The 26,785-nt window shown below is 40.3% G+C and overlaps 4 protein-coding genes across 6 annotated transcripts in view; 2 read left to right on the top strand and 2 right to left on the bottom strand.

Moving 5' to 3' along the window:
* The first annotated feature begins 218 nt into the window (after positions 1-218).
* LOC143154306 (uncharacterized) lies at positions 219-6,609 on the top strand. 2 transcript variants are annotated; one of them, XM_076326289.1, is made up of 6 exons: positions 219-336; positions 539-808; positions 946-1,045; positions 1,158-4,765; positions 4,899-5,060; positions 5,139-6,609. In XM_076326289.1, the coding sequence occupies exons 1-6, from the start codon at positions 298-300 to the stop codon at positions 5,361-5,363; spliced, it is 4,404 nt and encodes a 1,467-aa protein (XP_076182404.1). In that variant the 5' UTR covers positions 219-297; the 3' UTR covers positions 5,364-6,609. The 2 variants fall into 2 exon arrangements, with proteins under 2 accessions (XP_076182404.1, XP_076182406.1); XM_076326291.1 differs by having other exon boundaries at positions 1,158-4,753.
* Positions 6,610-6,902: 293 nt separating this feature from the next.
* Positions 6,903-12,858, bottom strand: LOC143154187 (uncharacterized). Its single transcript, XM_076326081.1, has 4 exons — positions 12,625-12,858; positions 11,981-12,145; positions 7,458-11,495; positions 6,903-7,168 (listed from the first exon to the last, which is right to left on the bottom strand). The coding sequence occupies exons 2-4, from the start codon at positions 12,142-12,144 to the stop codon at positions 7,129-7,131; spliced, it is 4,242 nt and encodes a 1,413-aa protein (XP_076182196.1). The 5' UTR covers position 12,145; positions 12,625-12,858; the 3' UTR covers positions 6,903-7,128.
* A 1,381-nt stretch (positions 12,859-14,239) lies between these two features.
* LOC143154188 (MOXD1 homolog 1-like) overlaps positions 14,240-26,785 on the bottom strand; it is a 28,866-nt gene continuing 16,320 nt past the window's right edge. The window contains exons 2-10 of the mRNA XM_076326082.1: positions 21,152-21,304; positions 19,833-20,006; positions 19,654-19,737; positions 18,153-18,342; positions 17,799-18,064; positions 16,882-17,300; positions 15,904-16,103; positions 15,536-15,666; positions 14,240-14,625 (exon numbers count right to left, since the gene is read on the bottom strand). Of these exons, the coding sequence (XP_076182197.1) occupies positions 14,467-14,625; positions 15,536-15,666; positions 15,904-16,103; positions 16,882-17,300; positions 17,799-18,064; positions 18,153-18,342; positions 19,654-19,737; positions 19,833-20,006; positions 21,152-21,304 (1,776 nt within the window). The 3' untranslated portion in view covers positions 14,240-14,466. The remainder of the gene's footprint in view (positions 14,626-15,535; positions 15,667-15,903; positions 16,104-16,881; positions 17,301-17,798; positions 18,065-18,152; positions 18,343-19,653; positions 19,738-19,832; positions 20,007-21,151; positions 21,305-26,785) is intronic.
* The window catches only part of LOC143154189 (uncharacterized), a 32,470-nt gene continuing 19,978 nt past the window's right edge, over positions 14,294-26,785 (top strand). The window contains exons 1-5 of one of the 2 annotated variants that reach the window (XM_076326083.1): positions 14,294-14,368; positions 14,452-14,627; positions 15,567-15,728; positions 15,818-16,147; positions 16,287-17,579. The gene's annotated coding sequence lies outside the window, so the exon portion shown is untranslated. The remainder of the gene's footprint in view (positions 14,369-14,451; positions 14,628-15,566; positions 15,729-15,817; positions 16,148-16,286; positions 17,580-26,785) is intronic. The other variant, XR_012994017.1, reaches the window with a different exon arrangement.

Raw genomic sequence — 26,785 nt, forward strand, 5'->3', positions numbered from 1 at the left:
ATTAATAAATCATCATTGCAGAAGTAAAAAACATTTTTCTATTAAATTTTTTCTCTTAATTGTCACATAATTTGTTAATTATCCTACAGTGTTTCATCCTTTTTGAGATTTTTATTTTGTATAGGGGTTTGAAAAATCATTCTACGTTACTGAACAGGTGAGGTCGCTGCGAAACGACCATTGAACGAATTAAAACTGACAAATAAACAAAAAGTATGGCAAGTGTCAAACGATTCTGAAAATATGATTGATCAGTTAAATTATATTGCACAAAAGTATTGTCAGTAAGAAATCTTAATGTCTTCGAATTCAAAAAAGAGTCCTTACTTCGAGGATGTAAGTTACACTGATTAGTATATGCCATTTACGTTAACCTGCACAGTTCTACAAAATGTGTTTTACATTCTTGTTCGTCTTCGATTATTTTCTATCAAATTTATATTTGTTAATGAAATTTGTTTTAGCCGAATGATACAAAATATTTAGATTTTACTGCCCCTCAAAACTCCAATTTCTTACATATTTAATTTGTATACAGCTGATATCAACTGAAGATGATACTTTAGGCTCTTTTATAAGTCTTAGCATAGGTGAAAATTCAATTAGAATAAAAGAAAAGCCTAAAGTGGAGAAGGAAATCGAATCAAATGAAAAAAATGAGAAGGAAAAATGGTGGTTAAAAAAGCCCGATATTAGACTTGAAATGTCTAATGTTCCAGTGGAAATAAAAACGGAACAGTCTCCATCTCTATCACCAGACGTTAGCTCTTCAATGAAAGAATTTCTTGAAAAAGAGAAAATGTGCAAAGTAATTAATATATAATATCTTTCTGACAAGTATCAATTAAGTAAATTAAACAATATTAATTCTAGTTTTGCATAGATTAAATATTCAAGTAGTACATATTGAAAATACTTTGTAATGTATTGTTTTGCTCTACATAGGCCATGCATAAAAATGAAATTGAAATTAAAGACAAAGATGATACCTTGTGTGACATATTGGCTTCTGCAGCAATTGACAAATATCCATCTGATTTTGAGAGTAAGTATTTTTGTACCTATCATATAATTTTTCAGTATGATATATATCATGAATTGTATATCATACAATTTCTGAATTATGTAAAAGTTAGAAACTTTATTTGTACACATAGATGCAACTGATGATGACATAAGCAGTCTCTTAGAAGAAATAAGTAAGATTGCTGGAGCTCTTAGTCCAAATTCAGCTCCAGATAATACAAAATCTAGAAACTCTGCTAAGAATTCAACAGAAGAAGAGAGATCTATGGAAGCATTACTAGAAGAAGCTGAGAAACTTATAAGAAAAAATAGCAGTAGTTTATCCAAAAGTGGATCAAGAACTGACACTTTAGTACCTGAAGACATTCCAGAAGATGTAGAAAAGCTTGGCAGGGTTAGGCAATTGGAAGCTCATATCTTTCAATTGATAGAAGAGGAAGTATATAAGGAAACAGAAAAAATAAAAAAAAGTCCAAAAAATGAGAGGAAACGGGATAATAGTCCTGAATTTGAAGCCATATATGAAAATGTAAATAACTTGAAAGCTCCAAAAACATTGGAACTTCAAAGAAAGAAATTTGAAGAACAAAAAGTGGAAGTATCAAGCAGTTCCGATTTGGATGATCCAATCGATAGACATTCCAAGTCAGAGGAATTAAAAAGTGCAAGGAAAATGGAATCGGACAAAGATAATCTACAGAAAGAAATAATTGATGTAGATAAAGATTTTTTTGAAGATTTAAACAAACGAGTAGGTGGTGGCATGTCAGGTAGTTCAAGTTTTGGACAAGAAGATTTTTCACATATGTTGAAGCTTTTGCAAGGTCAGACTGATAAAAAAGAACAGGAAATAGATAAATTTAAATCTGGAAACACTCCTTTTTCAAAATTTATAGACGAAAGTACATCTGTCATAGAAGGAGCATCTGTAAACGACATGAGTCCTGAATTTCCGGAAAAAGAAATTTCTGATATATTGGAGAAAGAACTACCTCAATCTAATTATCCAAAAACGACCCATGAAATTGGTGAAACTGATTCTAAAGTAGATGGAGAAGAACTTAAACATTCTCAAAGTATTAGCACTAACAATAAAAATGAATTAAAAACATTTCATGCAAAAGATCAGCTATCTCCAAAACAAATAGGTACATCAAAAGAGAGTAAGAAATTAGTTAACACCAAGGAAGAGCTGTACACAGTTGGCCTTGCTCCAAGATTAGAATTGTTTGCAGATGCAATTCCAAAGTTATTGGCCGAAAAGACAACAGAGAACGCAATGCAACAAAGAAAAGAAGTTTCAGAGAACGCAATGCAACAAAGGAAAGAAGTTTCAGAGAACGCAATGCAACAAAGGAAAGAAGTTTCAGAGAACGCAAGAACGAGCGTACGTAAAGTAACAGCCAGTTCTGAGATTAAAAGTAACGCTAGTACGACTTCTCAACGTAGTTATGTAGAACGTAAATCAACTCACGCAGCTAGCGTACCGGGTATTAAACAGCAAAAAAAAGAGATTAAGTTTTCTAAATCTAAGAGTTATGATCAAATTTGTAAACCGCCGACTAGAACGTCTGTAGAAAACCTAAAAACAACTAAAACTTCAGATACTACAAAGAAACCTGCCAATTCTCTAATCAGACAGTCACCAACATTAAAGCCAAAGCTGCAATCCGCTAACAAATCAATTATAAAAATCCCTCCTAAGACTAATAAATTATCTGCAAAATCAAAAAAAGATACTATTAAAACTGGTTCTACTCCCACTTTGTCTTCCACGTATAAAGGACACATAGTCAAGTCACCCGATAGTCATGGAAAGACAGTGATGGCTGGTGGTGATATCAAACAAAATCTAAAAAAACAAAATTGGGAAATGTTGTGTCGCGAGGAGAGACATAAGAATTCTCTTCTAAAACAACAACTCGAATCTGAAAAAAAAATGTACAAGAGTCAAATGGACAACATGCGGATATCCTTTGAAGAAGAATTGTTTGCATTGAAGAAACAGAATATAATTTTAAAGGCAAAGGTAGACGAGTATTCGTTGAACGAAAGACGCCTAGAACCTCAGCCCAAAAAAGATGTAAAGCTTCTACTTTTGGAGAAAGAGCTGGAGAAACAAGAGAATTTGATTCGCGCCTATGAAACGGAAAACAAGAAGTTATTACAAGATGCAAAACGAATTCAAGAAGAAATGAAGCAACTGCAGAAGCAAAAGAGTACAGCACTAGAGTCAAATAAAATGCAAGAGCTTGCAGATAAGGTCAAGGATCTTGAAGAGGAAACTTTGAAGCTTAATCTAGAAGTTTCCGAGCTCCGAGAGAAGAACGCTGATTGCGCGTTGAAGAATGAGGACTTGAGTCAACAAAATGGTCTGCTGAATGATGAATTAGAGATGTTCAAAGATCAACTAAGAACAAAGAATGATTTCATCACTAATCGATTGCAAGCCATGACTACGGCAGAACTAGAATTGAAAAAACAAGTGGAGGATTTGACTGTGAAATTGAGTTCCAAGACTGAGCAATTACGGATAGTGAAGCGGGAGTTCGATAAACTTCAACAAAATGTGCTTCCATTGGAGAAGGAGTTGCTGGAACTGAGAGTCAAAGAAGGTAATCTTCTTGAGAAGATACAGGTATCTAAAAGTCACGTGGAACGTGAAAAGCAGTTATCACAAAAGTTAAAAGACCAAGTGATTTTAGATAGTAAGAAAATCACAGATTTAAACAGGCAAGTGCGTGAAATGGAAAGGATACTCAAAAGGAAGAATCCAGATTCTGTGTCTGCTCTTATACTGACTGCAAATTCAGAACAAGAGAAGATTGGCATAGAGAAAGTTAAATTGTTAGAGGAGCGAATTGCAAGTCTTGAAAATGAAATCAAGGCAAAGGACGACTTAGCGCAACAAAAGCTTGTTGAATTCCAGAAGAAGTTTACTGATATGAAGGAAAAATACATTACACAGATAGTGGAGTTGGAGAGCAAACTGCTAGAGGCCAATAATAAGAATCACAAAGTGTGCAACAATATGTTCACCCAAACAGCATCGAAACCTGTGGAGCACAAGAGCGTAGAAACTATCAGAAAAGAAGAAAGAACTGGATCTTTTGAGAAAGAAGATAAAAAGGATCAGAAACCCCCAGTTAAAATTAGTTTAAAGTCTCAGAATTCTAAGGAAGATGCTCATCTTTTGGCTACTATAAGAGGATTGAAATTAGAATTAACCAATAAGGATAAAACTGTCTCGAAGGTCACTAAAGAGTATCAGGAATTACAGAAAACAAATAGAAGATTACAGAAGGAAAGAGAGAAATTGTTGAACGACAGAAGAACTATCAAGTCAATGGATTTTGAGAAAACGAATAGGGGTATGGTGTCTTCCGATTCCAAACTGCTAAACTTGAGATCTACCGAAGGAAACGATCAGAATTCGAACTTCTATCAGAATGGCCATATGTCTGATACAAATACACAGCGATTGTCTACTCCTATGCAAAAGCTTTATGATCCTTTACAGTACACTGAGAATGGAGACAGCAATCTTATAAAAAGGTTAACCGATGAGAATGATATTCTCAAAGAAGAATTAAACAAAATGAACAAGGACTTTATGGCTTTGAAGAATAAACGGCTGCATGACTTGAACCTCTTGCAGGAGGAACACGAGCGTGAAATGGCTACCTTGCTGAAGGAATACAGTGTTAAATTTGGAGACTCTAAAGTGGTAAAGTTACAGGTTCGTAGTATTACGTGCAGTATTGACTGTTATTCTTTATTTCAATATTCAATTTTTGTGTTACCGAATGCTTGCACGTAGTACATCTGTTTTTTGATGTACAGTCACATTAATTGTTTGCTTTTATCACTAGGGTCAGGTAAACACCCAAGTAGCTGTGATATCGCACTTGAAGCAACAAATTGAAAAATTAAAAGACTATAAGGAAGAAGTAGTTATGCTTAAGGTTGAACGGGAAGACTTGGAGAACAAAGTTAAAACGTTGAATGAGAAAGTTCAATACTTGCAAACGCCGGTATCTAACGAATAATTCATACTATCCTGTATCAATTTGACTCCTTGATTTTTAACAATTTTTTCTCCATCATTTCAGAGCACAGAGCAGCTACAGTTGTTGCAAGACAAGATAACGATTCTTCAGCAACGACACGAGAGCCGGGAGATGACATTGCAGAGTTTGGTGCGCGATTTACTTCGAAGTCGAACACAGTGTAAAGACTGTAAAAACGAGAAGGGTAAAAATCGACAGTTATGCTACTTCCGGCAAGAACTCGATCACATTCTTGGAATGCTCCAAAAGATCGCCAACGTTCATTAACTCTGTGAACCATGGTAGACCCGGGAGTAGAGTGGTGCTCGTGAAATATCGAGGAAAATGTACGTAAGAGTGCATTAAGGTGTCTCAAACGGAACATTTCTCGATTTGTAATCGGGCATTGTGATAATTCGTATGTTTGGATGTGTTGGAGTGTAACGTAAGTTTCGTTAGCAGAAGTTATTATCACGTTATTAGGTACTTTACATAAGCGTTATTCGAATGCACAGCCGAAAAGGTTGGTCGATGTCTTTTGTCGACACTTCCACGAAACCGGTTGTTTAGATGTTCGAGGTCGCTTTTGCAATACCTTTAGACATTATTGCCATACGACACGGTGAACCAGTGAAATCATATCGATCCTGGGAAAACTCGCGTGTAACGATCGACTGGGATCACTGCCAAAGATATTAAATAAATGTAATGAATAAACGACGGAGTTACTGTTTTATCGTAACTTCTTGTCGACATTCCTTCTTGCCGATGTTGCGCGCGATGCGTGTAGATTACGTCCATATTCGGTGTAATGAAACTGTAATAGTTGATTATCAAATGGACATAGAAATATTTTGATCTATATTTACTGAAAGCAAACTTTTTATTTATCTAACGACGTAGAGTTAGAAATTGAACCGGACTGTTTCCGGATCGGAAACTAGCTTTAGCCTCGTACTTATTATCGTTAAGACGAAGAATAGACCATATGAATAATAGTGGAAGCGCCATCAAAATGAGATATATCTTCCAAAATGGCATAGAAGTTAGTTTTTTACACGAGGCTTATTCGAATCAAGCTGTACATAAGCGTCTCGATCGATTCATCTCAATAATCCTATTTATTTCCTATTTATATTCGCTCATTCCTCGCCATCAACGAAGCCATTTGAATTGTCGAATCGTCCAATTGTATCGTATATTCATTACACTTTAGAGACATTCATTTATGTCACGTTTTATCAAACAGAGTTAAAACTCTATGCACTCACGAACGAAGCACGCGCATATCGCACAAATCGACGTATTCTGAAAGTAACGACGTTAAATGTCCATACTTCATAACGATCGTAATTTTAAAACAACTGTTTGCTTTCAGATTGTACTTGTTTTTATCGAATTATTATAATTACACAGGCACAGAGTGTTAGTTACCTCTTTAAGACTGGATGTACGTTAAAATCACCACACTTTTTTTATAATTACTTTTAAGCTGAGCCATCATAATGTACAAACCATGAGATTATGACTTTAATAAATTACTTTTCTTCTCTTTACCATTCAGCTTAATGCTTGTGTGTTAGTTATTCTATCAAACATTGGATATGTTGTGGTGAAAGTAATTGATTGAAATTTTCTTTTGTCACCTGCAACTTTTTTTGTATGGATTAAGTAATTATTACATTTGCTGGCAAACTTAAGGATTCTATATATTCGTTAGAGACTTTATAGAATCGCTTAATTAAGTACTTTCATCGTAACAGGTACTGTTTGAGATTAAGTTAGTTTTAGTTGTGATGTTTTAGTAAGTAATAATTACACTGTGAATGATTTTCATCTGAACAATTTATTGGGACAAAATACATCTTTTTAGATATATGCGATACATTTCTGTTTCTACACAGGATACACACTAGCTGTACATTAATATACAGTTTGAACATCGTTGCAAGTACATGGTGACACTATGTGTAAAACTATTATACTAAAACAACTAGAAGCATGACAGTAGCGGATCGTTGTTTTTCTTCTACGGGTGGACGTGCTTATTCATCTACCATTGGATAAAACTTGGTGCCTGTCTTACAGCGTTACTGTAACAAAGGATTGCATTTCATGAGTTTTAATAATCTTCTTGTAATTAATTATGGAAGACAATTTAGTCAAAGATATTGGTAGTCACAGAGCAATGTATCTCTAAATATTTTTCAGTGTTTGAAAATGTACGGGTACTCTACAGCGAGTTCAATATATTTTATTCAAAATATTTTTCTGAAGAGGGAAGGTTTTTCAACATTGAACAAGAACCAACAAGAACATTGTAAGGTTTTTCATTTTCAACTATATTATATTGTATTATAGATTTTATGAATACTTGCTTACCTAATGAAGGACCGTTTTCCATAGAAGATGGAAAGACCATACATTGCGCAGAGGCCGATTACAAGTGCTTGGCGTACAACTTCAAATATCAAAGCGTTATTCATGGAATTCTCTTCTTTCAGGTAATCTGGAAAGTCAACGGTCTTCGTCCTGTATGCGACATCATTGATACGACTGGAGATTCTTTCTCGTGGTGCAAATAAAGGATTGTTAGAAGAGGCTGTAGGAACATGAGACGATCTAACATGTTTACGAAGAGAGTTTGAGTTCACGGAATCCTTCACATTCAGGTAGCTGCGAGAGTCTTTGTTCGAGAAGCGAATAAGTTCCAGGTCGACCAAATGTGATCGTTTCATGTCGCTCAGGGTTCTGCTGCGAATGGTCACCAATGGTACGCGGATTTTGTCGGTCAGTCTTTGTTCTCTTTGGTTAGAAATAGTAGCGCGAGTCTGTTGCAATCGGTTAATGTTAACTCTCTGTCGTAGGGATTTTGAATCTAAAGCTTGTCGATCGAACCGTTGCTCCGAGAAGCGACCATTTGTCCTGATTTGTTGGTGATTTACGGGTTCGAAAACAGTAGCTCCAGATTTTTGATCGGCAGATGAATCCCTTACTCGACGTTGGTCTACATTGCGTGTACGAATGTCGGATAACCTGGTAAGAGGAGATCGAGATTCACTAGCTAAGTAAAGTCTATTTGTCCTTTCTCGTCGTACTAAGTTGTTGAGCCTAGAGCGTTCTAAATTGTGACGGTCAGTTCTGATTTTTTGGCGATTTACAGATTCGAAGGCAGTGGATCTCCTTTCCATGGATCGTCGATCGTTGGATAAGTCTCTAATACGTCGCTCCAACACACGTTTGGAAATTTCAGATGCCCCAGCAAGAGGTGTTCGAGATTCACGTGGTAAGTTTAATCGGTTTGTTGTTTCACGTCGTTCCATGTTGTTAAGCCTAGAACTTTCCGAAAGACGACGATCAGTTCTGATTTCTTGACGATTTACAGATTCGAAAGCAGTGGATCTCCTTTCTGAGGATCGTCGGTCGTTGGATACATCTCTGACACGTCGTTCTAGTAAGCGTTTGGAAGTTTCAGATATTCTAGCAAGAATAGTTCGAGATTCACGTGCCAAGTCCAGTCGGTTGTTTCGTTGTTGTCGTTCCAAGTTGTTGAGCCTAGAGCGTTCTAAGTGGCGACGATCAGTTCTGATTTCTTGACGATTTACAGATTCGAAGGCAACAGATCTCCTTTCTGAGGATCGTCGATCGTTGGATACATCTCTGACACGTCGTTCTAATAAGCGTTTGGAAGTTTCAGATACTCTAGCAAGGATAGCTCGAGATTCACGTGTTAAGTCCAGCCGGTTGTTTCGTTGTTGTTGTTCCAAGTTGTTGAGCCTAGAGCGTTCTAAGTGGCGACGATCGGTTCTGATTTCTTGACTATTTACAGATTCGAGAGAAGTGGATCTCCTTTCTGAGGATCGTCGATCATTGGATAAGTTCCTTACTCGTCGTTCCAAGTCGCGTTTAGGAATTTCTGATGCTCTACCAAGAGGAGTTCGAGATTCACGTGCTAAGTTCAGTCGGTTTGCTCCTTCACGTCGTTCCATGTTGTTAAGCCTAGAGCTTTCAGAAAGACGACGATCAGTTCTAATTTCTTGACGATTTACAGATTCGAAGGCAACAGATCTCCTTTCTGAGGATCGTCGATCATTGGATAAGTCCCTTACTCGTCGTTCCAAGTCGCGTTTAGGAATTTCTGATGCTCTACCAAGAGGAGTTCGAGATTCACGTGCCAAGTCCAGTCGGTTGTTTCGTTGTTGTCGTTCCAAGTTGTTGAACCTAGAGCGTTCTAAGTGGCGACGATCAGTTCTGATTTCTTGACTATTTACAGATTCGAGAGAAGTGGATCTCCTTTCTGAGGATCGTCGATCATTGGATAAGTTCCTTACTCGTCGTTCCAAGTCGCGTTTAGGAATTTCTGATGCTCTACCAAGAGGAGTTCGATATTCACGTGCTAAGTTCAGTTGGTTTGCTCTTTTACGTCGTTCCATGTTGTTAAGCCTAGAGCTTTCAGAAAGACGACGATCAGTTCTAATTTCTTGACGATTTACAGATTCGAAGGCAACAGATCTCCTTTCTGAGGATCGTCGATCATTGGATAAGTCCCTTACTCGTCGTTCCAAGTCGCGTTTAGGAATTTCTGATGCTCTACCAAGAGGAGTTCGAGATTCACGTGCTAAGTTCGGTCGGTTTACTCTTTCACGTCGTTCCATGTTGTTAAGTCTAGAGCTTTCAGAAAGACGACGATCAGTTCTAATTTCTTGACGTTTTACAGATTCGAAAGCAGTGGATCTCCTTTCTGAGGATCGTCGATCGTTGGATACATCTCTGACACGTCGTTCTAGTAAGCGTTTGGAAGTTTCAGATACTCTAGCAAGAGGAGTGCGAGATTCGCGTTGTAAGTCCAGTCGATTTGCTCTTTCACGTCGTTCCATGTTGTTAAGCCTAGAGCTTTCAGAAAGACGACGATCAGTTCTAATTTCTTGACGATTTACAGATTCGAGTGAAGTGGATCTCCTTTCCGTGGATCGTCGATCGTTGGATACAGCCATTCGTTGTCTTTCTGAATCGCGTTGATTCTCAGAAGCCCTAACAAGACGAGTTCGAGAGTCTCGCGCATCACGAGACAATGACAGCCGACTTCTCTCTCGTCGTTCCAAGTTCTCCGTCCTGGAGCGTTCCATCGATTTACCAAGTGACGAGCTACGCCTTTCGTTCGATCTAGCATCTGCACGACGATCCATTCGAGCGATTCTCTCTCTTCGTTCGTTGCTTGCATCTCGTCTCTGTGACCTCGAATCGCGCCTAGCTGTCAATTGTGCACGGTTTTCAACGTTTCTCTCTTGTCGAGAATCTGTAGACCTGCGTTCTATGGACCGTACCAGGGACTCTTGTTCTCGAGAAGCTTCACGGGACTGTAACCTGCTTGTTTCGCGATGACCTTCCACGCTCGTTGACCTCTTTGATAATCTCCGGTTAGCAACATCATCCACAACTCGTGAGTCTCGGCGATCCAGGGATCGGAACGATTGTCTGCCAACGCGAGGATTCATCGTGGTCATCTCAAAGTTGCGCGAGGATCGAGAATTAAGCCTAGAGTTTTCGGTCGTTCGGATCATTGATCTTCTGTCTTGGACCGATCGAACGTTTCGTCGATTTTCTTCAGAGTTGAAACGATTGTCGTGGCGAGAATCGGACCTAGATTCCTGTCTTATGGAAGCTCGAGCAGGTGATCGACGATCGTCCACGCGTCTGTCCATACGATTCGTTAGGGTATCACGGTTTCGACGATCTTCCCGAACATTCTCTCGTTTCCCGTTAACACGAAGCTCCAGGTTGTTCAGTCCTCGACGTTCGAGCGAATGAGCTGTACGTTCACGAATCTCGCGCCGATTTTCACGGTCCACTCGACGCTCCAAGACCATCGACTCTCGTCGTTCAACTGAGTAGGATCTACGATCTCTGACGGTGGCTCGATTGTTCGATCGGCTGAAACGTTCACGGCGCTCGGTAATTTTAAACGTAGGAATTTCTCGATTCTCTCGTCGATCGACGTCAATCGGTTGTCGTTCTGTACTTTGCGATCTACGGTCCAAAGATCGAGCGGTGAGCCGAGCATCGTCCAGATTCCCAGAACGAGACAGTCGAATCGCAGGATCGGATGAACGCCTGGTCAAACAGTTCTGCCTCTTAGTCCCAAGTCTCGATTCTAGAATACGTCTGGAGAAATCGTTGTCAGTGTTTGTTCTCTGTCTAGCTAATCTCTCTGCGCTTTTGGAGTCTGTTCGGGACTGTAGTTGGGCTCGAGAGACGCGATCCAGGGTCCGTGGTCGAGAGATCCTAAGATCGGCCGGTATAGGACTAGTGTTGGCATTTCTAGTCTCTCCGGAGATCTTTGGAACTCTAGTATGGTCTTGCTCGAAGATCGAGCAAGTAGGCACCTTGGTGAAAGGACTCAAGTTTGGACAGGCATCCACTCTGAGAATAAAACAGCACGATTAGTATAGTATATAGAGTGAGTCGTGAAATTCATCCGAGTTATGTTTCTTACGTGATTAGAAATAAATAAAAGTTCTAAAGGGATAAGGTGATTGACAAGACAATATCTATCTCTCTATCACTATGATAGATGCTAGATGCATTTTTGTTCAACGAAACTGTACTATAATTTTTTTTATTACATAAGTTTTCCATAATTGTGGATGGTTAAAAAGATACGAAGAAGTTGGTATACAAGTAGCATTCACTGAAAGAGAAAGTCTTATCATCGAGACTTGCAAGCAAAGTAAGTAAACAAGGAGTATTAATTAGTAGTCGGAATATTCCTTAGTATGCACGATAATTAACAATTTTATATCGACGTTTAATAGGATTTTAATACCAATTTGGAATATTTCAGGTGTCGGAATATTTTATTAGAAGAGTAGCTATGCTCGAAGAATTAAAAATGTCTACTGTCTTACTCATGGGGAGCTCGGTGTTCCAATTCGGGTCCTGCCAGACTTCCTGCACGGCCTTCTTTGTCCCTAGAGACGAGCCCTAATGTTAGACAAGCTAACGACACTATCAGAAGACCGATATACTGCCAAGCTCGCACTGGCAGTGCGATGTGTCTTGTACGCCGCATCCTTCGGAACAAAGAAGAGATCAATTCCTACCAGTTCTTTCATCGAATAATAATATAGTGGAATCTCTGTTATCCGAATGCTCTACTGTTCGATTAACTACTCTATTATTCGAGCGTTCTAGTATGCCAACAAAGCATATTTGCATAGATTCTTATGGATTGTTTTCTACCGAGATACTTCTCTATAATAATTCAGTATGAAAATTGTAGCGAACGTATCGTTTATAATTTTACAAATAGAAGGAGGTAGATTATTCAAAGCCAAGAAAGAAAGTAATTTTATGCAGTTAAACTATAAGAGACTGAAAAATTTGAACAAGTCCGTATATGTTCATTTCTGTTATTAATATTTTTATGATATTTTATTCGATGACGATCAACGCCGGACAGAGTTTTTTTTATTGTTAGAACGGTCTCGTAATGCCAGTTCGGATAGTAGAGGTTTTACTGTACGATTTCCCGTATTATTTCGTTACTTACCCGGCTGTTCTCACTTCTCAAGCTGTTTCGTTGTACTTGCAGATCTTGGAGGCTTCCGTTGGGTACTTGGTGTTACTCCTTGGAGCTCCAGAGAGCTGCTGATGCTTCTGGTCTCGAGGGACCGAGCTTTTATACCCGCTGGAACCTCCCGCAATTCGATAGAAGTTTCAATTCACTGCTTATCAGCGGCGACCACATGGGACCCCATGCACCGATACGTGAAAATTACCGTGAATGAAATCGAGCCAACCATTGTATCGAGCGAGGCAACTACGGACGCCTCCGTAATCGATTAACCATCCAGAAAATTGCGAATCGGGACACCTGTGTTGCGGCTGATATGTCGGTTACCCGGTTGGCGCGTGGGTGAGCTTTAAAGCGATCGATTTCGAGCTATTCAGACATTTTCTTTTATTTCTTCGCGAAATGTAGGTTGATTAATAATTCTAGTACAAGTATTGTTCAAGATTTGGGTGTTACTTGGAACCGATCAACTTCAAAGAACTTTGTAATTCAACGACGAAGAGAACCTTTAGGCGTTGTTTAAAAAGTAATCGTCGATTCGAAGAATGTGCAAATAAGGAAGTTATTTATACGGTTGCAGGTAGAATTTGTAAAGTGGCATTAATTGGGTCATCTACCTGATACATAGATCCTAAGTTACCAAGTTTCTACAAACTGAACGATAGTGATTTCCACGCTTAGGTGTTAAGCGGTCACATTACAAAGGAGTAGAATCTTTGTATCTTCAGGAAATGTACAAAACTGCGGATACGGGGGTACTTTTGCATAAGAAAATTTTGGTAAACATACGGAAGAAGTAAAAAAGAGTTGTTACGAAAAAGATAATTTATTGAAAACCATCGTGAATAATTTAACATTAGAAGTACATGATATTAATTTAGAAGTCGAAAACAGCTCATCGGATGTGTAGGGTGAACAATAGACAATTTTACTTAATCGTAATACTTGTTGACAGTAATTGTTATTACATAGAATTTATCGAGGTTATATTACGAAAGATACAGGAACTTTTTGTTCCGTTGATATTTAATATGTCGCTATGTCTACGCCAATGCGTATCAGTCGTAGCTCGTTATCGCTTTGTCTCGCTCTGTTTCGATGTCTCTCTTCTTCAACTTCGTTACGCGATAGACTCGTATACGCGATCAACTTAACCAATAACAAATACATGCGTAATTGAAGGTGGAACAAATCTGATTCGTTGGCAACTTACAATCTCTGCACAGTACTGTAACCGGTGGTCCCCATTTTCGTATTACAAACGAGGAATCTTTATAGAAACAAAATTATTCCTCTCGAAAATTGTTAATAATTTATATCCAAGCGGTAGTTAAAAATTGCCAATAGTTTGTATTTTTAAAAGTGCACGAATCGTTGGTAGTGAGTGAATAAATTATTCGATAGAGTTATCATCGATCGGTAATCGTTTGCATCGAGTACAGTTTTTACAGACTGGTTTATTTTTTATACAAAATTCATATAAAATACATGAGGAAGGCTCCGTAGCGCGTGCATCTTATAAATACGTTATTTACATTATATTATATTATATTATATATATATTTATATATATATATATAAATCGTGCTCGGACCGTCAAAATTTTTCGAAAATTTTGCCGTCTCCCGCCATGGGGAGAGAATTCGCCCATTGTGAATCCAACTTAACTTTCTCGCCTCTATACTCAGCCTGTTTCAAACAGCCGTGCGATTCTCAAGACGTATATGTTCAATAATTAATGTACAGTGTGTGGCCGCGACACTTCTCGCTCTGCGTCGTACTGATTTTTTTTTTTTCTTTCAGAAGTCATTGGGACGTTCACGAAACAAGGATCGTTGCGATCACGATAGTAAAGAACGCGGTTAGATAGGTGAAAGAGTTCCTCGTCGCACCGGATGGGATACCGATCTCGCTGCACATCGTCTCGTTCACTTCCGGTAGAGCCGTGTAATTTGGGAATGTCTGGATATCTGCCGGCTGTGAGTAAAACGGTTAATTAGAGCATGTTAAATATCGTGGTTGAACGAGATACTTTTGTTTTTGATAAAATAATAAAAGAACTAAGAGTTTAAAATGCAATTTACCAGTGCTTGCTTATGCAGTTTTGTTCAACCGTGGTTGGAACGAGACACTTTTATTTTGAATAAAATAACAAAAGAACTAAGAGTTTAAAGTTCAATTTACCAGTGCTTGCTTATGCAGTCTTGTTCAACCGTGGTTGGAACGAGACACTTTTATTTTGAATAAAATAACAAAAGAACTAAGAGTTTAAAATGCAATTTACCAGTGCTTGCTTATGCAGTTTTGTTCAACCGTGGTTGGAACGAGACACTTTTATTTTGAATAAAATAACAAAAGAACTAAGAGTTTAAAATGCAATTTACCAGTGCTTGCTTATGCAGTTTTGTTCAACCGTGGTTGGAACGAGACACTTTTATTTTGCATAAAATAACAAAAGAACTAAGAGTTTAAAATGTAATTTACCAGTGCTTACTTATGCAGTCTTGTTCAACCGTGGTTGAAACAAGATACTTTTGTTTTGCATAAAATAACAAAAGAACTAAGAGTTTCAAATGTAATTTACCAGTGCTTACTTATGCAGTCTTGTTCAACCGTGGTTGAAACAAGATACTTTTGTTTTGGATAAAATAATAAAAGAACTAAGAGTTTAAAATGCAATTTACCAGTGCTTGCTTATGCAGTCTTGTTCAACCGTGGTTGAAACAAGATACTTTTGTTTTGGATAAAATAACAAAAAAAAAACTAAGAGTTTAAAGTTTAATTTACCAGTACTTGCTTATCCACTCTTGTTCAACCGTGGTTGGAAAGAGATACTTTTGTTTTGAATAAAATAACAAAAGAACTAAGAGTTTAAAATTCAATTTACCAGTGCTAGCTTATCGTCCCTTTTCCTGCAGAAAGTCATGTGCCTGCCATGATATAGGCTCCACTCGATAGACCTTGAAAGAAGTTCGTCGGTCCAGGGCATCGCTAACATGTGTTCCGCCAGAGTTCGACCTGTTGAAACGAGTGTAATCGTAACTTCATTGTAAATAAATACACGTCTCGAGTAGGTACAGGTACGAAAGAATTTATATAAATTACTATTCGCGTGAAATAGTTTTAAGAGTTTAATTACATTCTTGGCCAAACTTCAACTAAGTTACAGTTTCAAAGTGTTGTGTAACAATGCACTGTAGCATGTGGAATCACTGCATGAAATATGAAGTTTGGAAAGAAATTTCGTTGACTTGCCTCTGAACTCTTCGGGTTTCTCGATGACGAGACGCGTGAAAACGTTGTCGTTCTCGTGCTCCACCGTGTAATCCCTCATAGCTCTCAACGCTGTCTTCGCTTCCTTAAGAAGGTCCTCGTCGACTTCTTCGCTGGGCCTGGTCGCTGAATAAATTGGTAATTGCTGCGGACCCGTGGCAGGAATTGTCGTGGCATCCGTTCTAAAGCAATTACGAATATTGATGATTTGGAATGATGTTCGACGGTATGTATCAATGTTGTTTGCGCGTTAAATCGGAAAGAGTTCGATACAAATTTCTTCATTCGGTTCGTGGTAATCTTACGTCGGTCTTTGACGATGACTATCCCTTTATGCTGATTTATTCTTAAGCTTTAATCTCTAGGGTGACACCGATCAATGTTTGACTTACGAGGAACGCTATTCAACTGATGGTAACAAGGATGAGTAAACGGAGTAAACGGAATAAACGGAAAAAAACGGAGTAAATGGAGAAAAACGGAGTAAATGGAGGAAAACGGAGTAAATGGAGGAAAACGGAGTAAATGGAGTAAACGGAGAAAAACGAAGTAAATGGAGTAAACGGAGTATAAACTGAGTAAACTGAGTAAATGGAGTATAAATTGAGTAAACGGAGTATAAACTGAGTAAATGGAGTAAACGGATTATAAACTGAGTAAACGGATTATAAACGGATTATAAACAGAGTAAATGGAGTATAAACGGAGTAAACGGAGTATAAACTGGGTAAACGGAGTATAAATGGAGTAAACGGAGAAAAACGGAGTAAATGGAGTATAAACGAAGTAAACGGAGTAAAAACGGAGTAAACTGAGTATAAACGGAGTAAAATGGAGTAAACTGAGTAAACGGAGTAAACTGAGTATAAACGAAGTAAACAGAGTAATCGGAGTCAATTTTTTTCGCACACCACAATGTCACTTTTCTCGCAAAACATCGTCAGTGTACGAGTCGCTCACCTAGTAGTTAAAAATAATTTTTCCAAGTGGTCCATGGTGACGCCCTTGAAGCCGTCTACACCGAGAGTTTTGAACAGATCCTCGACAGGTGTCATACTGTAGCAGGTTGCTAACGGTGTCCTTGGATAGTGGACCACGAAAGCCAGACACATCTCCTGCGAGGCTGCGTACCCTCCCAAAGTCGGTTTCGTCCTGTCCAAGGTGCCGTAAACGCATTCGGCAACCAGCTCGTCACCCGGTAGGATCTTCACTTCTTTCTCGAGTGTGTGAGACTGTTGATACTCAAAGTCGAAATGATTGTCCTGGACGATTCGTGGCAATTCCTTGCCTCGACGTATGTGCTTCAAGCTCAGACGTCGGCCAGCCAGATGAGAGTGTAACGCAACCGAAACGACGTTTATTCCACTTTCAGGGAACATCTGCGTGAATAACATTTTACAGTTGAGAGAGATTCGTGGACGAACAACGTCGATAGGACACACGACGAGTCATTGATCACCTCGAGAGACGACAGGTGTTAAAGAGTATCGTATCATTGAACGCACAAAAGTCGAAAAATCAGGTCGATGATGCGACAAAGTAACCGAAACTAAGATCGAGTATTAACCAAGGGAATATGGAGCAAAAGAAGATGTCTACCAAAAAATTATTACAGCGTGCCATATTCATCGATAACGTATCAATCAAAAAATATTACAGTTAGTATCAACGTCTCTTCGTTCAAACGTATTAAACTAAACTTATAAAACTTAACACGATAAGTTAAACAAGTCCCCGAAAGAAACTTAGGACGTACACATCCGAATCTGACCACGTCTAAACTAACAATTGGATCATCAAAACCTAAGGAATATAATTTTTCGATAAAACTCGGATTTAAAAGGCCTTGTTAAAGTACTCGTATCTTTAATCTTTACCGTGTTTGTACAATGCGGAGTGCAGTAACCAGCAGTGGCGTACTCCTTCTGTTTGGGAGGTATCAGATGTAGTGGGCTAACAGCGACCCCAGCGACTAGGATCCCGGCTTCTTGGGGACGAAGTTTCGGTGTTAGGTGAAGTCTCACTCCGCTGCTATCCGTCACCTCCTTCATCCCCGGGTTGTTGTAGTGTACCTCGAGCATATAATAAGAGCCCTCGGTGTGTTCCGCGATGGGAATACCGACGTGTTCCGGAAGCCATTCCCCTGCAAGACGCATCCAGTCGTGTAGTTCGTGCACTCGAGTTGCCACGACTTTCGACGATATTCGCGTATCGTTGCATTGTCGACTTACCGGAGCTACCACGTGCCCAGGCAAGCACCGGTTGCAAACAGGACTCCCATTCCCTAGGCATCGTGGGACTGTAACAAGGCGCACCGACGATCCTGGCGTGTCGTCCAAGTATCGGCAAGGTCGACGCGCATTCGTACAATATTATATGGTGTACCAGGTCCTCGTTCGCCTTCTCCACCAAGGGCGTGTACTGAAACCGAAAGATCGAGTCCGTGACTTCTCACGATCGCGCGGCTCGTTTAGCTTCTCGGTCGCGCGAATTCGTCGAAGAAGAAGAAGCACGCGTTACATCGCCGGCATACGGAATCGGGTCGGGTTTTCCTCTCGGGAGATACCTTTAAGAAGATTCCATTGACAATCGGGGAACGTTTCGGACACGGAATGACATCATTCCGAGACCCTTCTTTATTCTAATGACGTCCGTCTACACGGTGCCACGTCCGGCATGGATGACCGTGATTCGTGAAGCACATACGAATCAGGCCCAACCTTACGACATTCCACCGTACTTCTATCGCGAGTACACGAAACCTACTACCGAATACCAATACCCATGGTACGCGTTCGGCGAACGCGGTACAACGTTCCCACGTATCGAACGCGAACCGCGGTATACGCGAACGATGGCTTTTCATAAGGCAAACCGCGTACGAGAAATATGTCGCGCGTGTTCCGCCTCCAGCGATGGGAACGCTTCGAATTGGTCCGAATCGGTACGAACAGCGTTTCAAGTTTCGCGCGAAAAAGTCTCTTGGCGTCTCGAGAAGGTAGCTACATTTTTGCTGTTTCTTCTCTGGCCTAGACCTAACCTATATATAACTCAGATCTAACTTAGACCTAACATGGACCAAAACTTCTGCTTCTTTTTCTCTAACCCAGACCTAACTTTGACCTAACCTACATTTAACTCAGATCTAACCTAGACCTAACCCTAAGACCTAACCAAAACTTCTGCTTCTTCTTTTCTAACCCAGACCTAACCTAAACTTAATTCAGATCTAACCTAGACCTAACACGAACCAAAACTTCTGCTTTTTCTTCTCTGACCCAGACCTAACCCAAACTTAACTCAGATGTAACCTAAATCTAACACGGACCAAAACTTCTGTTTCTTCTTTCCTAACCCAGACCTAACCTACATCTAACTCAGATCTAACCTAAACCTAACACGGTCTAAAACTCCTGCTTTTCCTTCTCTGACCCAGACCTAACCCAGGCCTAAGCTAGACACACCACAGACCAAAACATCGACACGCGAAGCACGAAAAGTGACCTAACCCAGAATTCCCCAAGTAGATTTCCAAATTTCCTACACCCCCATTCTTTCTTCACATTTCGAACCAAAGATTATTCTTTGCCTCTACACCACTCTGCAATATCACCCTATTAATCTCCACAATTATTTTCACACTTCAAATAACAATCACACTTATCGTGTACCGATACTTTCCTAAAAAAAGTTGCCCCATCCCTCCGAGTAACTCTACAAAATTCCTCTTACCCCGATCATGTGATGTTTCTCCTTGTGAGGCGCCTTGAAGATCTTGCACCAGTAAGTCGTATCCGCGTTTTGCGAAACGGGTGGCTAGAGAGAGACACACGAAGGTAAACAATTATTCGTGAAGAATACAAACAGGATCCATTGAGAGACAATGATCATCGTGCTCAGTTGGAACCTACTTGGTGCAATTTCACGTCCCAGTGTCTTATGTCCTGCGTGTGTTGCGGCGGTGAATGGGGCGCTGGTGTCTTTAGCCTCAAGGCTCTGCCGCCGCGCTTGTCACCGGGCCAAATCGCGGTGTTCAGTTCGGGATCGGTCTGGTGCAGCGCCCAGAGGACTCGTACAGTGTCCCCCTGGAACGTAGAACGTTATTTCCGGTGTAACGTCTCGCGTTACGGCTCGGGTAACCGGCTCGTTCGGGGTTACCTTCGTCGAAGAAATATTTTAATAGGTTCGAGAGCCCGCGTTCGGATGGGAACCTTGAACGGGACGCGGCAGGGTCGCGGACGGCATGCTAAGCGCCTAAATATCGCCGCGGGAATTCGGTGGAGCGGGGGCCTTAGGGCCTCTTAAAGTCGCGGGGTCCCTTCGTGCCGAGCATAAATCGAAAGCAACCTCTCCGCAAATTCTACGAGGCTCTCGAAGCTACGTTGTAAATCTTCGCGGCTATTCTCGATTCCCAGGCTCCAACCGGCCGTATCGGGTATCGGATTGTTTACTTTTTAACAATTTTTTAATCGTCCGGAATAGTATCGTCGAACGTTCGCTGTCTAGTCTCGAATTCAGCGAACACGTCTTTTCTTCGCGAGTTTTCTTCCATTCGACGCGAGAAACCGAGGGAAGATGGCGGACGAGTTTCGCTAAGGGGATATTTTTCATCAAATATAGAAAAATTTCTTTGCATTTCGAACCTAAAGATTATTCTTTGCCTCTACACGACCCTGCAATATCACTCTATTCGTCTCCACAATTTTTCTTACGCTTCAAGTAACAATCACACTTATCGCGTACCGGTACTAACCTAAAAAAAGGTCGTATGGTGTTATCTGTGAACGCAGAACGTACACATCGGTAAAGAAATTTTCGAAATCGTTTTTTCACGAGAAGGATACTTCACGGTTGGAAAAATATGTATTCTATATTTTTGCTGTACTTTGGTTCACTGACCCGATTGAGAAATGTTGTAAAGTTCAGATTATAATATCTAGTTTATTATAATATGCAGGGATCTCGCGTATCTAGTAGTATAGTAATTGTATATATAAGAGTATAAAGTTCGAAGAAATGCGTATACAGTGATGTGTCTTGATGTGAACAATGACGTGTGGTCTTTCTGACTCTGGACTTGGAACTCGACTAAAAAGAAAAACCAAAAGGAAAACGGCCAATACGGAGACAGTTCTTAAAACTGACATCGACATCTGGCACCCTTAAGATCGTTGTTGCATTCGTTCCAACAAGAAACATAACGTTTATCTCGGTAATATTTCGTGCTTACCGTGAGCCGATGATCCTGAGGATCGCAGGTCTGCCAGTTTCGCGAGAAGATTACGCTCGTGTGCGTTTCGTTCTGCGAGCCACCGAGCACCTTCACGTCCTGAGACGCGTCTGTGACCAGAGCAGCATCCGGATCCTCGATCCCGTGGGAATCCTGAAAAAGAAAAAGAAAAACTGTTACCAAAGTCGCGAAAATAGTCGTTCTAGGATCACCGAGATCCACGAACGGTCGAGATCGAGGAGTTGAACGAGTGGTCGTGTGGACGCCAGGTGTTTACGTTCGATGACTCGCATGAAAACTTTCCGTCAGTCTCGATTCGTTCCTCTCCACCTTGTGCACTTTCTCCTGTACGATGGTCGGGAAGAACGTGGCACGCGATCCCGCGAATTCACGCCGAAACTCGAGCTCGATGCTCACGAGGTGTCCCAGGAATGTCCAGGTTGTCGGGCACAGTGTGTTTCAAACCGTTGAAAACAAAGTTTCACCGGTCGTCTCGTGTTGTACGAATCATCGAACACAAAGGAACCAGTGACTCCAGTTACCAAAGATTGCGAAGGATCCTTCTCTCGTGTCATTTTTACTCCTGGAGTTTAACGAATAATTCCATCAGGAATTCGACCATTATCCCCCTTGGATAACTCGTATCTACAAGACTCGATACCGGGTTGCTGACTCGGTGTGTATACTCGTCGCTCGATACAAAACTTGAATCTCTTTTTTCCATGTCTGCGTGTACAGCGGCGATTGTCGTGTAAATCGCGATTTACACGACAAATCTTCGTTCTAGCGCGCAACACCGAACCTTGAGTCTCAGTTCTACGGGACGGTCCACGTATCCGAGCGATTACAGCATACTTTACTGCGTTTCACCAGAGTGTACATATTTCACTCCATTCTACAAAATGAACACTCCCGGTGGATTTCTTCGCGCAATGAAACCACGCTCGCTCGTACGTATCGTCGAAACGAAAGGTTTAACGGACAATTCCATCGTGGATACGGCCTATAACCCTTTTGGTATCTGTGGATCAACCGGTTCGATACCGGGTTGCAAAGCTCGTGTATTCAAGATGGTTGATACGGGACCTAGACCTTTATTGTCTCTGCGAGATACCGCGCGAATTGTCATGTAAATTACGATTTACGTGTCTTGACTACATTTCGCGAATACAGGACCCCGTATCGTTCTTCTTGCCAGAGTTCAACAAACGAGGTACGAGCCAAGGGTTCGAATCAAGGATGGGAGATAGTTGCTATTTTGGAAATAACGTTGCACGATCGTTAGTCACTTATGACTGTACCGTGTAACTTTTCTTTATTTTTCTGCATCGAAAGGCTCGATGGTTTGCGAATAAATGAATAAAAAGAAACGAGAAATAGAAAAATGATGATACAACTTGTGCAGCTAATAAGCTGTGAATACGCAGTGACGTACAATTTCTGATTTTGCGTGACGAGTACGCGTGTGAGAATCCTCTCTTTTATCTACTCGTTCCAAGGTACTTAAAGGCTCTTTGTGTAGTCATTGAACGCGCGTGGAGGCGAGACAAGACGTCACGGAGGACCATAATTCCGTTCTGCACGGGAAAACAGTTATCCTCGTAGTCGTCGAGCAAACAATTTCATCGTGTACACGACCTTTACCTTTCACGAGTATCCACGGATCTCTACCGGTTCGACACTAGGTTGCAAGAGCGTGTATCCACGCTGCTCGATGCGAGATCTAAAACCTTTATTGTCCCTGCTAGATAGCGCGCGAATCGTCGTGTAAATTGCAACTCACGCGACGAGCCTCGTCTCTAGCCCGCGACACGTGACCACCGTTGCTACTCACGATGATCCAACCTCCTCTGACTTAGCACACTGTTACTCGGATGCTCCGAAGAGATTAGTCGACCCTGTCATCTCTCTCACCGACCCCCGTGATATCGTTTAAGCAACGACCAGACCTCCGTGGTCGTCTACACCACCTGCGGTTCTCGATACCGGTAAATTAATCCTTCGATTACGTGGATTACGTCTCGAAAGAAGCCACTGATTTCGAATGTGACCAACTTGGAGGCCTTACTTACGTGCACAGGGTGCTTTGGAATTGTATGTACACAAAGGTTTTTAGAATTCGTCGAAAGATATGAGAACGTTTTAGGGAACAGGGTTTGTCGAATTATTGTAAACACTTTGGAAGTATTATTTATTTGGAGATTGAGAATGATCCTTCAGGTATAAATAAAGCGTTTTGTGAAGGATGAACGATCAGAGAAGAAGACAAAGTTGATCAGACTATTGAACAGGATTAGTTAAATTATTGTGAGCACTTTGAAAGTATTATTTATTTGGAGATTGAGAATGATCCTTCAGGTATAAATAAAGCGTTTTGTGAAGGATGAACGATCAGAGAAGAAGACAAAGTTGATCAGACTATTGAACAGGATTAGTTAAATTATTGTGAGCACTTTGAAAGTATTATTTATTTGGAGATTGAGAATGATCCTTCAGGTATGAATAAAGTGTTTTGTGAAAGACGAATGATCAGAGAAGAAGACAAAGTTGCTATAATAGTTGTACAATGAAAGTACAAGTATTATATTTAGAATTCAAAGTATAGTATCTAGAATTCGTCGAAAGAAATGAGAAAGTCTTAGGGAACAGGGTTGCTCGAATTATTGTGAGCACTTTGGAAGTATTATTTATTTGGAGATCGAGAGTGGACCTCCAGGTATAAATAAAGTGTTTTGTGAAGAACAAACGATTAAAGAAGAAGTTAAAGTTGCTACAATAGTTGTACGAAAGTATAGTTCGAATGTAATTGAAACGTTCGGAGACGATACCACTGTACTCTAGTCGACCTAACTCTTTCGTTGTTAGGCTCGAAAGTAGCCTTTGGCTGTACCTTGTCTTGACGCCATAATCGGACAAAATTTACGACGTGTACATTTTCTCCTAATATGCGTAATAAAGACGTTAAAATAATGATAATAATATCCTGGAATACCCCATATCCGATGGAACAGCGTCCTAACGCGCGGTAGAGAGGCCGCGGGCGTTTGGGTCCGTTGAATTCCGATTATGGTTGGGCGTTAAAGTTCGTAAGACCCCGAAGGGAACTCCCCTTCCTGCTCGTAATGAATCGAAATAATTGGCCGTGCGTCGTCATGCCCGCTGCGTATTTTGTAACGAGCATGCGCAAAGAGGAAGCGGGAATAAAATGGCGCGCATCGCGGAAAAATTAAGGAAAGAAACCTTATCTGCCTCGGGCGACGTTTTAACAAAGAAACAGATTTCCTGTAGTCGTGTTTCGAACAATCGTAAACTTTTTGTCAATTTTCAACCATTATCGTTTCCAACCATTGAAGGTTTTCAACCCTTCGGTTTAGACATTCTTTGGAACAGTTTCAATTCGAAAGTGTCTCAAATATGTAGATAAGTAAGAAAGTGATAATGTATTTTTAAGAGAAAGAGTATGGAGAGAAGTTGTAAATAGAATTTAAAATTGAACGTGACTCACACGTGGAAATCAACCTGCAAATTCCCATGACTCTGGAAATTTTATAAACATGGTCTTTATACCTTAGGGACACGTAAGTGCCCTTGCTATTCGTTACGAGTTTGTACTTAAAGAAACTTTAATAATTGAAAAATTGATTTTCAAAATTACAAAAATTATTTTTAGCGTTTCAAAGCAGATTATCCCTCCGATTCTAAATAAAAATGATTAAATAAATCATTTTTAGCGTTCCAAAGCGCATTATCCCCCTAATGTGAAAGAAAATTACAAAAAGAATTATTTTTATCGTTCCAAAGCAGATTGTCCCCCCGATTCTAAATAAAAATGATTAAATAAATCATTTCTAGCGTTCCAAAGCGCATTATCCCTCCAAATCCAAATCAAAATGATTAAATAAATAATCTTTAACGTTCCAAAGCGCGTTATGCCCCTACTCTAAAACAAAATTACAAAAGAAATCATTTCTAGCGTTCCAAAGCAAATTATCCCCCCCCATTGTGAACCAACCGATGGACCAAGAAAAATCGTCTCCTCGAATACGTAATTGTCGCGTGAAATACGTGTCGATCGACGAACAGAGCGCGGGAAAAAAAAAAAGAAAAAAGAAAAAACCCCCCGCGACGATTGCTTTTTTTTAATCGCGATCGTTCGCGGCTCGTTATTCGGGCGGGGTTCGAGCGCGTTCTCACGTAGTTCGCGGGGGTTTTCTCATGGCACCCGGATATTCTCATCGTCGCCGGGCTAATTAGCACGACCCTGGCATTGCCGGGACGGTGATTAAAAAAAAAAGTCGGAGATTCTGCGGTGATTTCTCGAAGCAACGAATCGGCTCGTCGAAGCCAAGTTTTAATTGCCCGCGCGCAATTTATACCCGGTCGTCGGGTCGCGCACCAAAGTGGGGGGGTAGGGTAGGGGGAGGAAAAATTGTTCCTTTTTCCCAAAGGGATTACGCTTACGCGCGGGAACGCCTTGATTGCCGGTCGCGAAAGATTATGCAAATGATTGCAGACGTTCGCGTAGACACCTGGTTTCTGTAACTGAGTCACGAACCTGACAACGAGGAAGCTGCTCGCTTCTCTCCCGCGTCCTCCTTTCAGGAACAGGTTTCGCGACGTTTGCAAGCAACAAATGCACCGCCGCGACTTCCATACCCTTTAACGGATCTAACGATACTTGCTAACAGGAAATTGAAAGCAAAGGATACAAGGTACAGCTCGACCCGTGGGTACTCGACGAGGAAATTTGCGAATCGGTTCGACGATGATTTATTGCGAACGTTCTGGATGCACAAACGTCCGAACGCTTCTCTGGAAGAACCGCGAACGTCCAACAACGACTGTACAGTTTCCAACGAGGTGAAACGGTCTCTAACCCGATCTCGACCTTTGGGAATAATGTTCTCGGAGAAGATCAAATTTCTCGAGCGTCTGGAAAATCTAACAATAATAATCGCAAACCTACGATTCGATATCCTTGGTTGTAACAAGTTTGAGAAGGTTTAACAGAATGATTTGAGTTTCTAAAAAGGTTTGACGATAGTTATTCCAAACGTCTAGGAACAATTCTCTCTGTTTACAAATCTACGATTCGATATCTTTGGTTGTAACAAGTTTGAGAATGTTTAACAAAATGGTTTGAATTTCTAAAAAGGTATAACGATAGTTATCCTAAACGTCTAAGAACAATTCCCTCTCTTGTGAACAATAATTACAAATCTACGATTCGATATCCTTGGTTGTAACAAGTTTGAGAATGTTTAACAAAGTGGTTTGAATTTCTAAGAAGGTTTAACGTTATCCCAAACGTCTAGGAACCATTCCCTCTGTTGTGAACAATAATTACAAACCTACGATTCGATATCCTCGGTTGTAACAAGTTTGAGAACGTGTAACAGAATGATTTGAATTTCTAAAAAGGTTTAACGATAGTTATCCTAAACGTCTAGGAACAATTCTCTCTGTTGTGAATAATAACCACAAACCTACGATTCGATATCCTTGGTTGTAACAAGTTTGAGAATGTTTAACAAAGTGGCTTGAATTTCTAAAAAGGTTTAACGTTATCCCAAGCGTCTAAGAACAATTCTCTCGATCAAATTTCTCGTATTTGGAAAATTTAACGATAATAAT

The sequence above is a fragment of the Ptiloglossa arizonensis genome, chromosome 14, assembly GCF_051014685.1.
Source record: "Ptiloglossa arizonensis isolate GNS036 chromosome 14, iyPtiAriz1_principal, whole genome shotgun sequence".
In the NCBI taxonomy this organism is placed as follows: domain Eukaryota; kingdom Metazoa; phylum Arthropoda; class Insecta; order Hymenoptera; family Colletidae; genus Ptiloglossa; species Ptiloglossa arizonensis.

Coding starts and splice junctions, on each gene's coding strand:
- LOC143154306 (XM_076326289.1), top strand. CDS start 298: ATGTCTTCGAATTCAAAAAAGAGTCCTTACTTCGAGGAT. Junction 1,046..1,157: donor ATATCCATCTGATTTTGAGA/GTAAGTATTTTT, acceptor TTGTACACATAG/ATGCAACTGATGATGACATA. Junction 4,766..4,898: donor CTAAAGTGGTAAAGTTACAG/GTTCGTAGTATT, acceptor TTTTATCACTAG/GGTCAGGTAAACACCCAAGT.
- LOC143154187 (XM_076326081.1), bottom strand. CDS start 12,144: ATGCGGCGTACAAGACACATCGCACTGCCAGTGCGAGCTTGGCAGTAT. Junction 11,496..11,980: donor GAACACCGAGCTCCCCATGA/GTAAGACAGTAG, acceptor TTTTATTCTCAG/AGTGGATGCCTGTCCAAACT. Junction 7,169..7,457: donor GGAAAACGGTCCTTCATTAG/GTAAGCAAGTAT, acceptor CCTTTGTTACAG/TAACGCTGTAAGACAGGCAC.